The sequence below is a fragment of the Ascaphus truei genome, chromosome 4 (genome assembly GCF_040206685.1).
Source record: "Ascaphus truei isolate aAscTru1 chromosome 4, aAscTru1.hap1, whole genome shotgun sequence".
Taxonomy (NCBI): Eukaryota; Metazoa; Chordata; class Amphibia; order Anura; family Ascaphidae; genus Ascaphus; species Ascaphus truei.
Genome location: NC_134486.1, coordinates 114,900,243 through 114,916,434, shown reverse-complemented (window position 1 = coordinate 114,916,434; position 16,192 = coordinate 114,900,243). Strand labels below are relative to the sequence as shown.

Genomic DNA, 16,192 nt, shown 5'->3' with positions numbered 1-16,192 from the left:
AGATAAATGGGCAGTCTTTAAAACATTGTTAGAAAAGCACACTTATCAGTGTTACCCTTAGGTAATAAGTATAAAAGAAATAAGTCAAAACCAATGTGGCTAAATAAACAGGTACAGTAGGGGAGGAAATGGACAAGAAGAGGAAGGCGTTTAGATTATTTAAGTCAGAAGGGACGGAGACATCGTATCAGAATTATAAGGAATGTAACAAAAATTGCAAAAGGGCAATCAAATTAGCAAAAATGGATAATGAAAAAAGGATTGCAATCGAAAGTAAGGTCAACCCAAAAAAGTTCTTTAAGTATCTTAATAACAAAAAAATGAGAAAAGAAAATATAGGACCTTTCAGTGTGAGATGGGTAGGCAGATTATTGGAGATAAGGAAAAAGCTGAGGTATTAAACAAATTATTTGCCTCTGTGTTTACCAGGGAAGAATCAAGTTCAATAGTAGTGCCGCAGGAGGAAGCCACAACCTCCATATTAATGAACAATTGGTTAACTGAGGAAGAAGTTCATAAGCGACTTGAAAAAATTAAAGTTAATAAGGCACCTGGCCCCGATGGCATACATCCAAGAGTTCTCAAGGAGTTAAGCTCAGTAATAGCAAAACCATTATATTTAATATTCAAGGACTCCATTTCCACAGGCTCAGTACTACAAGATTGGCGTAAAGCAGATGTGGTGCCTATATTTAAAAAGGGAGCTAGATCACAACTGGGAAATTACAGACCTGTAAGCCTGACTTCAATAGTAGGGAAACTACTTGAAGGTTTAATACGGGATAATATTCAGGAATACCTAATGGAAAACAAAATTATTAGTAATAGTCAGCATGGATTTATGAAGGATAGATCTTGCCAAACTAACCTTATTTGTTTCTTTGAGGAGGTAAGTAGGAATTTAGACTAGGGTAATGCAGTTGATGTGGTCTACTTAGATTTTGCAAAGGCTTTTGATATGGTTTCACACAAGAGGTTGGTGTACAAAATAAAGAAAATTGGACTCAGTAATAATATATGCACCTGGATTGAAAACTGGTTAAAAGACAGACAACAGAGGGTTGTCATAAATGGAACTTTTTCAGGTTGGGCTAAAGTCGTGAGTGGAGTACCTTAGGGATCGGTACTGGGACCCCTGCTTTTTTAACTTGTTTATTAATGACCTTGAGGTTGGGATCGAGAGCAAAGTCTCCATCTTTGCTGATGATACTAAATCGTGTAAGGTAATAGAATCAGAGCAGGATGTAATTTCTCTTCAGAAGGACTTGGAGAGACTGGAAACGTGGGCAGGTAAATGGCAAATGAGGTTTAATACAGATAAATGTAAGGTTATGCATTTGGGATTCAAGAATAAAAAGGCGACTTACAAATTAAATGGAGATATATTGGGGGAATCCTTGATGGAGAAGGATTTAGGAGTGCTTGTAGACTGTAGGCTTAGCAATAGTGCCCAATGTCATGCAGTAGCTGCAAAGGCAAACAAGATCTTATCTTGCATCAAACGGGCAATGGATGGAAGGGAAGTAAACATAATTATGCCCCTTTACAAAGCACTAGTAAGACCACACCTTGAATATGGAGTACAATTTTGGGCACCAATCCTAAGAAAAGACATTATGGAACTAGAGAAAGTGCAGAGAAGAGCCACCAAATTAATAAAGGGGGTGGACAATCTAACTTATGAGGAGAGGCTAGCTAAATTAGATTTATTTACATTAGAAAAGAGGCGTCTAAGAGGGGATATGATAACTATATACAAATATATTCGGGGACAATACAAGGAGCTTTCAAAAGAACTATTCATCCCACGGGCAGTACTAAGGACTCGGGGTCATCCCTTAAGGTTGGAGGAAAGGAAATTTCACCAGCAACAAAGGAAAGGGTTCTTAACAGTAAGGGCAGTTAAAATGTGGAATTCATTACCCATGCAGACTGTGATGGCAGATACAATAGATTTGTTCAAAAAAAGGTTGGACATCTTTTTAGATGGGAAAGGTATACAGGGATATACCAAATAAGTATACATGGGAAGGATGTTGATCCAGGGATTAATCAGATTGCCAATTCTTGGAGTCAGGAAGGAATTAATTTTTCCCCTTAATGGGGTTTTTTGTTTGCCTTCCTCTGGATCAATAAGTAAGTATAGATATAGGATAAAGTATCTGTTGTCTAAATTTAGCATAGGTTGAACATGATGGACCTATGTCTTTTTTCAACCTCAACTACTATGTAACTATGTAACTCTGTTATGCTACTGTACAATAACTTGTCATTAAGCCTGTGCTAATCAGATGAAAAACAGTTGTTGTTCTTGCATATAATTAGCTTTGAGGATACACATTAACCTCCGGGAACATACTGTAATGTTCGTTCTTATTTTAGGTAACGTCACATTATGAGCCCTGATATAACGGAACTTTGTGGCTTTAGCTCATAATTAGTGGAAAGTTACAAATTGTAAAACGAAATTTTGCAAAAGGCACTATAACAGACTTTGAACGGTTTTTGTTCAAATCAGTTCAGGAGTTTCTTCTTCTTCTAGTGGTGGGTAAAAATGTGATTATATTCTGTCTCAGTATATGTTTTTTAATAAATGTTAACTTCAAAACGTACCTAGTCTAATTTTCCCCAAATCAGTCAGAATTTAAATTCAATCTACCAAAACTCCCCATTCACGTGGAAATCAGAAGGGTTTGAAAATTAGGGTTTAACATAAATGTGCACAGACAAACTTAGTATAGAACAAAAAAGGTAGTTCACCACAAATTAGGAAAGAATGAACAATGACATGAAATTCACTGTACGGTACATTGTTTGTTTAGTTTTTCCTGTATTTAAATGCTATGCTTAATCTTCATGCAGAAATCAATGAGACTGTCATCTGCACCAAGGACTTGATAGAGGTGGAAATCCCAAATGGATTTTTCCTGACCAAGAATCCACCAATTTTAGTAAGTAGCAGTGGAAAAGTAATGTGTTTTGCACAAGAACTAAATTATTAGTTTATGATTACTGTTATTTATGTAACCCTTATTCCCCCCCCCCCCCTAGACTCATCTGACATATCTAGGGTGTGTGAGGGCGGATTACATGTGCTGAGTGGTGCGTACCTGTGTGGAACAGGAGGGCCTGAGTCTCCCGCGGTGGTGTGGGGGATCACAGGACCAGACTTCTGGGGTAGTAACCTCCATGATTTCAGTGGTGGTGCAGCGCCTCCATCCTGTATACCTTCCCAGGGTATGGGGTAGGACCTGTATAGAAGAGTGACCCCTGGTCCCAGGGTGGATGCTCCAAAATCACACAGCAGTCGTTGGTAAAAAGGTAATGTCTCTCTTTATTGGGTCGAGCAGTGCCCGGCAGGCGTAGTGGCAAGCAGCCACAACAACAACAGCAATGTCCCCAAAACACGGCCCTCCAATCTGTACAGGCCTTTCCTCCTCTCCTTCCCTCCAAGCGTACACTCCGACAGGATGGACTGGACTGGGGCTTCAATACCCCGCTGCCCACCTCAGAGAGTATCCTCTGGGTGGGGGATGGATTCTCCCCATCACCCCCTCATCGGGGTGAGGGGCATTGGTCCACCTGAACTCGGCTCGCTCTCCAATAGTCATAGGCCAGAGTTCTCTCTCTTGCTGCTCCCAGGATGGAGCTAGGTATACTCCTCTCACTCCCAGGACAGACTTCCAGAGTCCACTCCTCGTAGACTCCAGAATAGACAGACCTGTCACTTACAGGAATGGGTTGCTAAATAGGCTTAACCCCGCCCATCATGATGTCAGCAGTACCTCCCCTCTGACTCGTGCCTGCAGCAGAGTCAGGGGCATGCATCTATCAATCAGAGCAGGGCTTGAAGGGGGGAAAACTCATGATTACTACTGGTGCCCTTCTCTAACAGGACTTACCACAGTAGGAGGAAGATAGGTATAGCCTGTGCTGTTTACAGGGGGCTACATTTACAATCAGAAAGAAGTGGTATAAGGGAAGACACACACACACACAACGTCCAGCATACCACGATACAGCAAAAAGGCACAAGGTTTCAGGGGTCCAACCACCCAAAGGTGGTTGGAGCTCCTTGAAACATTGTCTGCCCCTGTGTGATTCTATAATAAATATGTAAAATATATTCTCCAACTGGACATTGTGTGTGCAGATTCCATTAGAACACGTCTTTATAATTTATGTTACTGACAGGTTGATGGTACCCTGCAGTAAACTAGCACTTACTATATGTGCTTAATTATTTACATACAGTATATGAACTATGGGGTATATGTATTAAGGCAAAATTGGTGCAATTATGTTGCAAAACAATCTGCACCAGATGTATCAAAGAAGAAAAATCTATTCATTTCAATTGAATATTTTCTTTGATATATACAGCAGATCTCTTGCCCTAGTATTGCACACTTTTTGCCCTTTGTTTTCGTATCTCTTTTTGGGAAAAAAAGTTTGGGTTTATTGTTATTGTTTTTGTTTTTCTTCACTGAAAAGAGGAATGGGGGAACAAAAATGAAAAAGGGAAGGTGGTGGGGTGGATAGGCGGTGTGGGTAAAGAAACAATTGTGTGTGTATCTTAGCTACAATTGATATTATTTACCATGGAAAAGACACTAGCAAAATCACAGGTGAAAAACACTGAAGCAAAACTGTTACAAATCCTCCAAACGGTGTCTTTGAAGTTAACACTTAAATCACCCATAGTGTACTCTGATTAAAATGCTCTGAAAAAAAAATCTTCTGAGAATGCAATTGGTTGCACTGCAATACACTGCACTTTTTTCCAGCAGTGAACACATTAAGGGCACTTTTGTTTTGCCTGAGACTTTTAATCAGACACCACAATGAGGGGCTAGACTGGTCATAGTGTCATGTAATGGGTAACAGGAATCCACAACTCAGTAAGCTCATCCCGTACCAATAATAGTTTTTAAACTAATTATTCTTACGAGAGTGCTGTTAAGATGTGACCTTAACTCAGGAGTGGGCTAATCCAGCCCTCAAGGGACACCAACAGGTCAGGTTTTGAGGATAGCCCTGCTTCAGCACAGGTGGCTCAGTCAAAGACTGAGCCACTCTTGAATCACCTTTGTTGAAGCAGGGATATCCTCAAAACCTGACCTGTTGAAGGCCCTTGAAAACTGGAGTTGCCCACACCTGACTTAAGTGCACACACTAAGTAAACATTCCCAATGCAATTCCTCTTCCTTTTTCATTCAATTTAAAATCTTGAAATCCATTACCATGAACTGTTATATTTCGTAATCATATTCATCACGCTGCAGACTCTGTGCAGCCTGTTTAGTTTAAAAATATGAAATACTTCATTATAATGGATTGCAGCATTCAGTGCCATAAAGATAGTAGGAAACACAAACGTATACTGTATCAAGATCGATGATGTTCACCAACCTTTTTGTTTTTCCGCTTGTATCCAGGCTCATGTAAGAAACTTGTTAATGCCGTTTAAAACTTTTCTATTTCAATGTATAGTTTCACAAAAGCTGGGTAGACTTGTTGAATGTGATCTTGTGACTTGAATCTGTGTTTTGCAGATTTCAGACTTACACCTGAATGATCCTGAATGTCGTGGAAGAGAAGTAGAAGACTCCTACATATTCAGCATCACAACCAATTTTACAGACTGTGGCACCATAACGGTAATTTAGGACACTGAAGGATGCTTTTGACCTGCAATTACTATTTATTTTTACAGGTGCAAGTTTAATCCTGAGACCAGTAGAAAACAAATAGCAGAAGTTTTTACTTTACCTACATGATTATAGTGGAAATATTGGGATATTGTCATTAATATATATGAAGGTTTCTTTTGTAGTATTACATTGAAATAATGGAGAAAAGAGGGGGTAACCCCAAAATTGATGCTGCAAACACTGAGGTGTCTAGTGATAATTATGAAACTGTAAAACTGTTGTCATATGTAGAATGCCGGTATCTGCATAATAAAGGCTATTGGTCCATTCGCTAAGCCAAGTATGTGTGGACTGGTACAGAAACCACCTCATCTAAACTCCGTGTGGAGGTAGCAACCCGTGGAGAACAGCCAGATGATCCATACCCCCATAACCAGAGTCCTAGGTAGGACAGATCTCCCCTCTCTCACTGGGCGTCTGTATCCCGCGTTGTTACTGCTAGGTTCCGTACAGAGGTGACAACCTGGGGTGAATAGCCAGATGATCCGCACTCTCGTGGTGGAGTCCTGCACAAACAGATTCCCCCTCTCACTCTCCGGATGCCTATGTCTCCTCCCGCGATGTTGCTGCCAGGCTCCGTAAAGGGGTGGCAGCCCGTGGGGAGCGACCAGATGGTCCACACCTCTGTGATCAAAGTCCATACATACAAACCCCCCCTCTCTCTCTCACCGGGCGTCTGTATCTCCTCCAACGGTGTCACTGCTGTGAGTGGAGTACCATAGCCACACTGGCCAAGCAACCGGACAGCTGCTGTGGAGGAAATCCTCATGAGGCAGCTGTATGGCAAGTCAAACCGGAGCGCGTGCTTCAATACCATGGGTAAACAAAAATAGAAGAAGTAGCAAGTAGAGCACTGCAAAGTGAACAAGGGCTGGAGGCAAAAAACATATAAAACTATTTATTGGGCATATATGCCAAAAATAAAGACACGCTTCTTAAAAATGCTGGGTTCATATGGTGTTCAAGCTGTGGAGGTCAAGTGGACCCCTCTAGACACTTAGCCCGTGCCAAATAATTGCAATATAATTCATGGACTTTCTATTGTCATCCTGATCATTTATACATGCTGTGGAGGAATTCTCTCCAATTTTGGATGCATCACATCTGTTCTACTTTAACGCTGAGGCTCACCTGCTGAAGTCAGCGCTATTCCATAGACTTGCAGGCGAGCCAGCGTGCGCGAAGGGAGCCGGGGGGGAGGTGGTTGGAGGTGGGGCAGTGACGTCGCTGGGCCAATCGCCCGCGATGCACTGACGTCAACGTCACGGCGCCGACGTCACGGCGCCGTGACGTTGACGCTGCTTCAGGCTGATTGGATGTTTTCAGCCGACAGCGCGCTGAAAAACAGCTTGGCTGTCGGCTGAAAATTCCAAAGCCTCAGCACGCCTGCGGACGCTCGCGTGAGCCCCCTCTCAAGGCATCCTCATTGAGGATGCAGGGGCTCAGCGCGGAGCGTCCGCACGGCTCAGGGCTGCTTGTCCTTCTATGGATGCAGCCTAACACTGCAATAAAGCTTTTTGAATTCCTAGTATTATTTTCTTAGTAATACTTCACTATATTGACCATTTTGGCGTTAAAATAGGGACAAGAGGTGTCAGTCACACATGTTGAAGTTTATGTTTACCTGTGTCTAGGCCAATGTAACTATAAATAATGCATGAGTATATTGCCCAATGAGAATTAAACAAAGGTTGTTATTATGTTACTGTAATGGGAAAAGTTAGGGGAGGAAGTATGTTACAAAATGCACATACTGTATAGTAATTGTATATATCAATTATAGTACTGTATGTGTTTCTGCCATTAATCTCCATATTTTCGCTCTGTGTATTCCTTTAATTATCAGATCCAAACAGGTGTTAACCTTGTCTACCTAGAAATGTGTTTTATGTGCATCAAAATGTAATAAACAGTTTCTTACATTTGCCACAGGCAATAAAGGATATAATAGTTAATGACTGCTGGGCTGCATTGGAGTTATGTCTCATTAATACATAGACCATATTGTGAGGTCTTGAGATACTTTACACTGCCAATGCATATCATGTGAATGCTGGTTTACAACTGGATCATATTGTATTGCACTGACTAACCAATGAAATACTAGTATACTTGACTAAATATCTTTGTCCACATGAATGGCAAGTTAACAAAAACAATGGGCACTTTTGGTCACCAGCCTTTGTTCCAAGACCTTGAAAAGTCTGTGTCATGCGTACAAGTATAGCAGGTGCCTCTTTTTTTTTTTTATCTGAACCTGTGGTTTCTAGAATTGGGCAGTGGAAGCAAAACACAAAGCAGTCCATGGATTACATTGCAATGGTATATTATTACTATAGATCACATTTTATGCATTGACTATAATCCCGGAGATGCACAAAAAGTACACACTTCGGACAACAGAGAACAAGCAACCCAACAACAATTTTGCTACTGTATTTCAGGCATCAGATGACTCCCATATTGTGTTCATCAACACCATACACAGCAATTCTTCTGATGTGGTTACAAGGTCATATATCAATATCACCTTTGCTTGCCGCTACCCCATCAACTACATGGTCCAGCAGCCAAATGGGGAGAGCCGAATTAGTGTTGATATCAAGTAGGTGTTTTTATTGCTTTTTCCGGGATATATGCCGATGCAGGGTATTACGTGCAGTCCGTCAACTGCCATTGACTTGAATGGCAGTTATGGCTGGATCAGGGTGTGATACTCCACATTGGTACTTAGTGAATTTCCCCCCTGAGTTCCTGTCTTAAAGTGGCCAGTCCAGAGGAGCGATCACAGGGTTACGACGTGCCAGATGGGCTCTGGCCCCTCCAGCACTCAAATGGTTAACCTAACCTTTAATAAAACACTATGTAGTCACAATAATGTGTATCCCAAACACAAGTGTAATCTCTGGTGACTACGTTTTTGAAATTGTGCTGAAAGTCAAGGGGGTGATGTAACAAGCATAATAAATGTTTGTTTGAGAATTCCATTTTTTTTCTTGCATTTAAAATGTACATGTTGTAGGCTGTGATAAATTTTCATTGACCAACATGATAGTTTTTCCATAGACTTCCTGCATACTATAAATTGAAGAAGAGACATAAAGTTTTAAAAACTGTGTAAACTATACACCTACGTCTATAGAGAACTCTAAAGAACTCTCATTAGAAGGTATTACAACCTAAGGCAAATGTACACTTCTCTATGACCAATACGGTTACTAGACCTTTGAATAATTTCATATGTAAGACAGTTTCTGACATTTGATACATATTGTTCACCAGGGAGCTTTATGCAACTTCAAACCTGGCAGATTCCCCATGACATTAGTAAAATGTTAAAAAGCAAAGTGATGCACAATGATGCAGAATTTGATACATTTCATGATATGTGCTTCATGTAACTATTATTAACAGTTGGCAAATCCCAAACTGGGACACATATTGGAGCAAAGTATAGTACCCTAACACAGCGGTGATCAAACTGGGGGGCGCAAGACTTTATTGGGAGGCCGTGGCGGTTACAGAGGTCCCGCACGAGGCCTCTGTAAATTTACTTACCGGCTTTATTCCACACACCTCCATGGCAACGCGGCGTCAAATTACACCGTTACCATGGAGACATGACAAATGACACCGCGTGTCAATTTGACGCTTCATTGCAGGTAAAGGGGGGCGCGACCGAGGAGGGGAGCAGGCAGGTGGGGCGCAGAAAGTTTATGCACCCCTGCCTTAGCACATTAATACAAAAGAAATGCAAAATGATAAACATGCTATGGGGTTACATTCTGGTCCAAAATTGTTTTGATACATTAACCTGTTGGTCTCTACTATTTAATTAACCTTTGAATCCAAACTCTTGCAGCAAAGACAAACATTCTACACCTGCCTGTCTTTACACTGATTTAACTTCATTGCAGAGTCAGCTAATCATTTTACAATATAAATTCTGACTTAAAACCAAGTTAACTAGTTACATGCTGAATATATACGTATTGTGATGCCCACATCACGTTGCAGTATCTTTTCGTCCAAGAATAAGGCCGGAAATATTATATTTCTCTACACAGGGTTTATTTACAGGGTTAAATTATACACCAACAGGCCCAACGTCCCATTAAGTAAAAACAAATCATAAAAATAACAGCTATTCCCTTTAGGGAAAACAAACTAAACATACTCCAGACCTTTCTAATGGCGCTGGCCAACTAAACTGGTTCCCAGCTTAAAACATGCCCTATCATATGCACCCCATATGAACAGTTTAGGTACATGAATATATTATATAACCACTTGTTGTATGAGGTACAGCTCTCACACTAGATCCCTTTTAAGTGCACTCAAAGTACACAATTAGTGTTTAGACGTGATGAAATCATCAAAATTACTAATTCCTATAAAACCAGATGTTCAATGCACCTAGTGTGTACCACTGAAAAAAACAAAATATATTAAAAAAATAATAACATTTTATTTGTCTAAACAAAGACGTGTGATATATTTGCAGTGATGATTAAAATGTGAGTAAAATCCCCAAGGGGAGGAGCATCTCAAAATTGCTGACTATTACTCCCAAATGTAGCTGGTATAGGTCATGCAATTAAGAATGGTACAGCAGCAGAATCTCTAGTATATGTTAGCAGTAATTGCAGTTATAATTGTAATTTCTAACACATGATTGGTTGAGTAGTGTTGATTGGTGATGGTAACCAATGTTAATATATAGCCAATCACCACCTTTTATCTTAATCCAAACCACAATTATATTCTTATTCTCAGCACACACTCAAAATTTGAACAAGATAGCACTAAATTGGCCCTATTTGTGCCATATATATTCTAAACATGAGCACTTAGTATTAAGCAGTGTACTGAAGTCGTAAAGATTGTAAGAATTATAGCACAGTAGCCATTAGTAGCACATCAATGTGAAAGTGCCAAAGTACTGGTGGGTACTGTACATGCAGTATACTTTGTATCAATTCACTTCACACAGTAACTTGTATGCACTCAATGTTAGCACCATGAGCAAATCAGCCCTGTTTATGCCATAGATATTCTGAACATGAGCACCTATTGTTGAGCAGTGTACTGAGATCGTAAAGAGTGTAAAAATTATAGCACAGTAGCCAGTAATAGCACATCAATGTGAGAGTGCCAAAATGCTGGTGGGTACATGCAGTATACTTTGTATCAATTTATTTCACACAGTAGCCTGCATTCACTCAATGTTGGCGAGACAAGTTCAACACATAGGGCCTCATGCAGTAAGCGTCGATTATGTGAAATCGGCAATCTTACCGATTAGTCATGTTATTGGCGATGTTTCCTCTCCGTATGCAGTAAGTGCCGAATACATTCAAAATCAACCCGAAAACAAATCCGCCCACTCTCACGATGATTAGCCGATCACACACAGGTGTATCGGCGTGCGTGGCGCGGTGCTGTTAGGTTGCCCAATCACAAATCTTGCTGAATCAGGCGAAACAAGCATGTTTTTGATTGCGCGCCATATTTAAAGGCAACGTGTACTGCTAATCATTCTCTGTGTTGTTGGGAGTGAGAGAGAGAGAGACGCACAGAGCTGGACGATTGAAGATTTGCATATTGACTGAGAGACTTGTTGTGTATTGGGTGAGCTTTGTCTTTTGTTGTTTTGTTTACATCTTTGTCTTGTTTTATATGTGGAAGTGTTTCGTGTGATTGCCTGTACATTTATTGTCTGTTTTTTGTGAGTGCTGGAAGTATGCCCGCAAAGCGTGGGAAGAGTGATGCCGGTGGGAGTGGGAGTGCTACTCGTGCGAGTACGCGTCGGAGTGAACGTACTGTTCAGGGGAGTGATGTTGCTGAGAGTGAGAGTGGTGTTGCAGGGAGTGGGAGTGCTGGTGCTGCGAGTGGTGTTGCTGGGAGTGGGAGTGCTGTTGCTGGGAGTGGGAGTGCTGTTGCTGGGAGTGGGAGTGCTGTTGCTGGGAGTGGGAGTGCTGGGAGTGCTGGTGCTAGGAGTGTGAGTGCTGTTGCTAGGAGTGGGAGTGCTGGTGCTAGGAGTGGGAGTGCTGGTGCTAGGAGTGGGAGTGCTGGTGCTGGGAGTGCTGCTGGTGGCGCAGTTGCAGATGGGGTGGATGGTGGTGGCGTGCTTGCTGGTGGGCAGCTTTTGGAGGCTCTTCCATTGGAAGAAGGAGAGTCCAGTCAGCACCAGCCAAGCTCTGACCCTAAACCTGCTCGGAAGAAACGTGTGGAGAAGCCACGTAATCCTCGCTTCAATGACCAGGAAAATACAGCTCTTGTCACTGGCATTCTGGAGCACTATGACAGTATATATGGACATTTACTAGGTAAGTGTACCTTTACATTTATTATTCAAATACATGTGATCCTAGGTCATCTGAGTTTTGTTCATATGCAAATATGGGTTCACAATATCTTTCTATGTTAATTAGTCTGGAAACACAGCTTTTTATCATGCCTTACAAGGACAACTAAACACAGGCGGTCAATTTGCCATAACTGCATACAATATGAATGCAACCTTGCTTACATGTATAGGTTTAGTAGTGAATGCTCATGTGCTTCACATATTACACATAAAACAGCATGTTTGCTATCTCTTGGAACAGCTAGCAGTGTAGGAAACTGGTGCTTATATTATTATTAATTTACCTCATATATTTTATATGTTTTTCAAGGGCGGACAAGTTCAGCAAGCAGAAAAGAGATGTGGGACACAATAGTCATTGGTGTCAATGCGTGTGGGAATCATGTGAGGGACAAGCGGAGTTGTCACAAGAGATTTGATGATATTAGGTCCAAATTGAAAAAGAAAATACAACACCAACGCGTGCATGCTACTGGCACTGGAGGTGGGCCCACACCACAACGTCTCATATTAAGTCCATTGGAGGAGCTGCTTCGGGCAAAATTACTTCCCGTCGTCGTGGAAGGCTTACCTGGTGACCGTGATATAGGAATTTACCCCTCACAATTTCCACCAGGTGAGAAATATTACTGTACTAGGCGTGTCGTTGCTTACAGTTATTTTGCATAGTTACACTGCTTTTTATACTGTCTTCACAATATAAGCATACCTGCATCTATATATGTATATGTCTGATTCTGTATATATATATATCTCAAAATAGACATATATGTTGTAGTCCTACTAAAAGCAGTAACTAATATAGCACGTGCCATTGCGTGCTCATTTACATGTGAATTCCCAAAATGCATTGCTGCAGTGGAAGCAATTGATGGTGGGCGAAGATGGGGAACAACAGGGTAGTACACATGTGTAACACATGTTAATGAGAAATTATTACTAGCTACAGGTACAGAACAGAAATATGTAGAATATTATTGTGTATTTTATTTATTTTACTCCGACAAACATGACATTACTGCCTATTTTAAGCATGCATCAAATATATTGCATGCAACGGCCTACAAACATCACTTGCACTAACACATCTATAGTTGTTTATGAAAAGGTCCATTTTTACTTTAACTCATATACAGACAGCATAATGAGGCACACGTATCATATTTTATGTCATTGTTTTCATAACTTAAAAACTGCAAACGACTATTTAGCTCATCTACCATTGTGTTAAAGCAGCTGCAATTAATATCTCATCACAGCATACACTTCAACAGAGGGGGTGGGGTTCAGCACACACACTAATTACAGCCTCATTTTAGGGTCAACTTAGTTCACACCATTTTCACCTGTTTCAAGTCATTGAAAGGTGTGGCTGATTAGGCTTTTTGGGGAAGGGAATACCGTTATTACAACCTGACTAGCACAACTGAAGTTAATCACACTCATTTGAAAGCTTCACTTTAGCTACTAAATGCCCCAACAACTCATTACTTATCAAACCGTACGTCACACATTAGTTCACTCATATCTATAGTTGAACTACTACTATCAACGACACATTATCACACACTGCATGTGTTGTCTTGTTTAGTCACAGCCACATTCATGTGTGCCACATCTTATATTAATGTACCACACATATCCTCTACCAAAAACAACACTTTGTGCAATATGACCACCTTCATGATAACCATTGTGAATGGTCATCTCATGATAGTTATGTACATTATGATACTGATATCACTACACAACATATGATTTTTATGTTCAAATTTAATCTATTTATCCTCACGCATTACTGCAGGAACATAGTATGTTTTATGTTAGGGAACTCAAAAGTTCTAAGTACACAGGCATGTACATTGTTATTACAACTATTTATGTTCACTTTCACACACACATTTTGGGTTAAGGAAATGATGCTGTTAGGTACTCATAAATACAGAACATACAATAACTGTTTGTTCAATATTTACACATGTAAATGTAAAACTTATGTTATTGTTATATATAGTTGCCCCTGAAGGACATGTGTCACCTGAGACTGAACAAGTGTCTTCACCTGGGTCAGCCAGCTCAACACACCTAGAAGGTGAGTGTATCAGTTGGTGGCCATATAATATGTGCTCTTCTATATGTTATGTTGTCATGTTCATTATTTGTTTTGCACATTTTCTTTAAATAGGATTACTTAGTGTCAGTGAAAATGAAGTGTAAGCCAACTTGTATTGTGTTAGTGATGTTAACTATCATGTAGGAGTTGTGAGTTTACAGCAAGTTTTCATTCACTCATATTTCATACTGAGTCCAAACATTATTCTTAAGTCAAGGTAGTTTTTAATGTGAGGTTATAAAACGTATGGAAACATGTTAGTTGTTACTTATGACACAGTACAATTACATAGTAACACAGCAGAGATTAACATGCCATTTAATAATGTGTACATTTATTTGTAGAACATGATGAAGAGGATTTTGATGATGATGATGATGATGATGATGATGATGATGATGATGATGATGCCGCCGCCGCCGCCATAGACACACAAATACAAGCAAGTGACCATGAAGAGGTTCCAATTGAAACTGTTTTACCGCCAAAACGTCCAGCAAATACCACATATGATGCAATTGTAGCTTCTGAGGGAAAAATTGTGGAAGCAGAAAATCGTCGCCATTCTGACCTGATGACAGTGCTGGAAAGGATGATTGCACTGCAGGAAGAAACAGTTTCACAATTGGCACATCTCCACAGAGTCTTCATTGAAGTGCCTAAACAGTTGCAAAAAATCAACACCTCATTCGAAGCATTAGTTGTTCAGCAAACACAAGCTAATTACTGGAGAATGACTAATGTACCACAATTCAACACCTCACAGCCAGGATCTGTTCATGCAGGTCAGTTTTCACCACATTCATCTGATATTCATTCACCAGGCCCAAATGTTACCGGTCAAGTAGCAGACATTGCTGTGCAGGTTCCTGACGACATCCTACCGCTGCCATCTGTACAAATTCAGCAGCTGACACCTACAAAGGAGGCCACAAAAAGAAAACACAAGCAGTTACTACTGACCAGTTTTTGGTCAAAAACAACAAAAGACACACATGAAACAGACCAACCATCACTTGTGCAGTGTCTACCAACTTGCTCACATGTGTCAGTGGGCACAAGCCCTGTCCGTGAACAGTCACTACCCAAAAGCCCTGTAGGTGAGTCGCTGCCCAAAAGCCCTGTAGGTGAGTCACTGGCCACAAGCCCTGTAGGTGAGTCACTGGCCACAAGCCCTGTAGGTGAACAGTCACTACCCAAAAGCCCTGTAGGTGAGTCACTGCCCAAAAGCCCTGTAGGTGAATCGCTGCCCAAAAGCCCTGTAGGTGAATCACTGCCCAAAAGCCCTGTAGGTGAGTCACTGGCCACAAGCCCTGCCCGTGAAGTGCCAGAGGCCACTCAAAGTGGCTCTGTTGTACCTAAAGTTGGTGGCAAAAGAAAAAGGAAAATTCAAGAGACAACAAGCAGGCCTGTTACTCGCTCGCAAAAAGAACAAAAAAAAATAAATTTTAAAATTCACAAAATATGTCTTTGGCCTTGTTTTGTTGACTTCAGATTATCTAATTACTATTGTATGTATGCTGAAGACTGTGTTGTTTCCAAACTTTCAAGTATGTTCTTGTACACGTGAAGTTTTGGAAATGTTAACACTCCTAATTAATGAATAGTGTTATAAATATTGATGTATTAATCGTCTGTTCAGTAATGGTCCACCAGGAGCCAGTTGCTAAGTTTAGAGAAGCTGCCATTGACTTTGCAGCAAAACATTGCATTTGGGTGTGTTAATTGATGTAATCATTGCATGTGCATATTATTTTCATGCAATTATAAAAGCACCTATTTAACTGCAAACATCTTTCTTGTACGTGTACAGCAGGATTTTGTGTTAAATATTACTTACCTTTGGTGGCCATTGTAATGTTGTCCTTTAATCATTTATGTGTTCTTGTTTCAAGAACATCTCTGAATTTATACTAAAATATATGTAGTATGTATTGATATATGCACACACACACACAGACACACACTGTGTGTGTGTGTGTGTGTGTGTGTATA

General features: G+C 40.6%; 1 protein-coding gene across 1 annotated transcript in view; it reads left to right on the top strand.

The window, feature by feature from the left end:
* LOC142492287 (uromodulin-like) overlaps nt 1-16,192 on the top strand; it is a 63,185-nt gene that overhangs the window by 11,748 nt on the left and 35,245 nt on the right. The window contains exons 2-4 of the mRNA XM_075594958.1: nt 2,863-2,951; nt 5,556-5,660; nt 8,159-8,319. Coding sequence (XP_075451073.1) covers nt 2,863-2,951; nt 5,556-5,660; nt 8,159-8,319 — 355 coding nt within the window. The remainder of the gene's footprint in view (nt 1-2,862; nt 2,952-5,555; nt 5,661-8,158; nt 8,320-16,192) is intronic.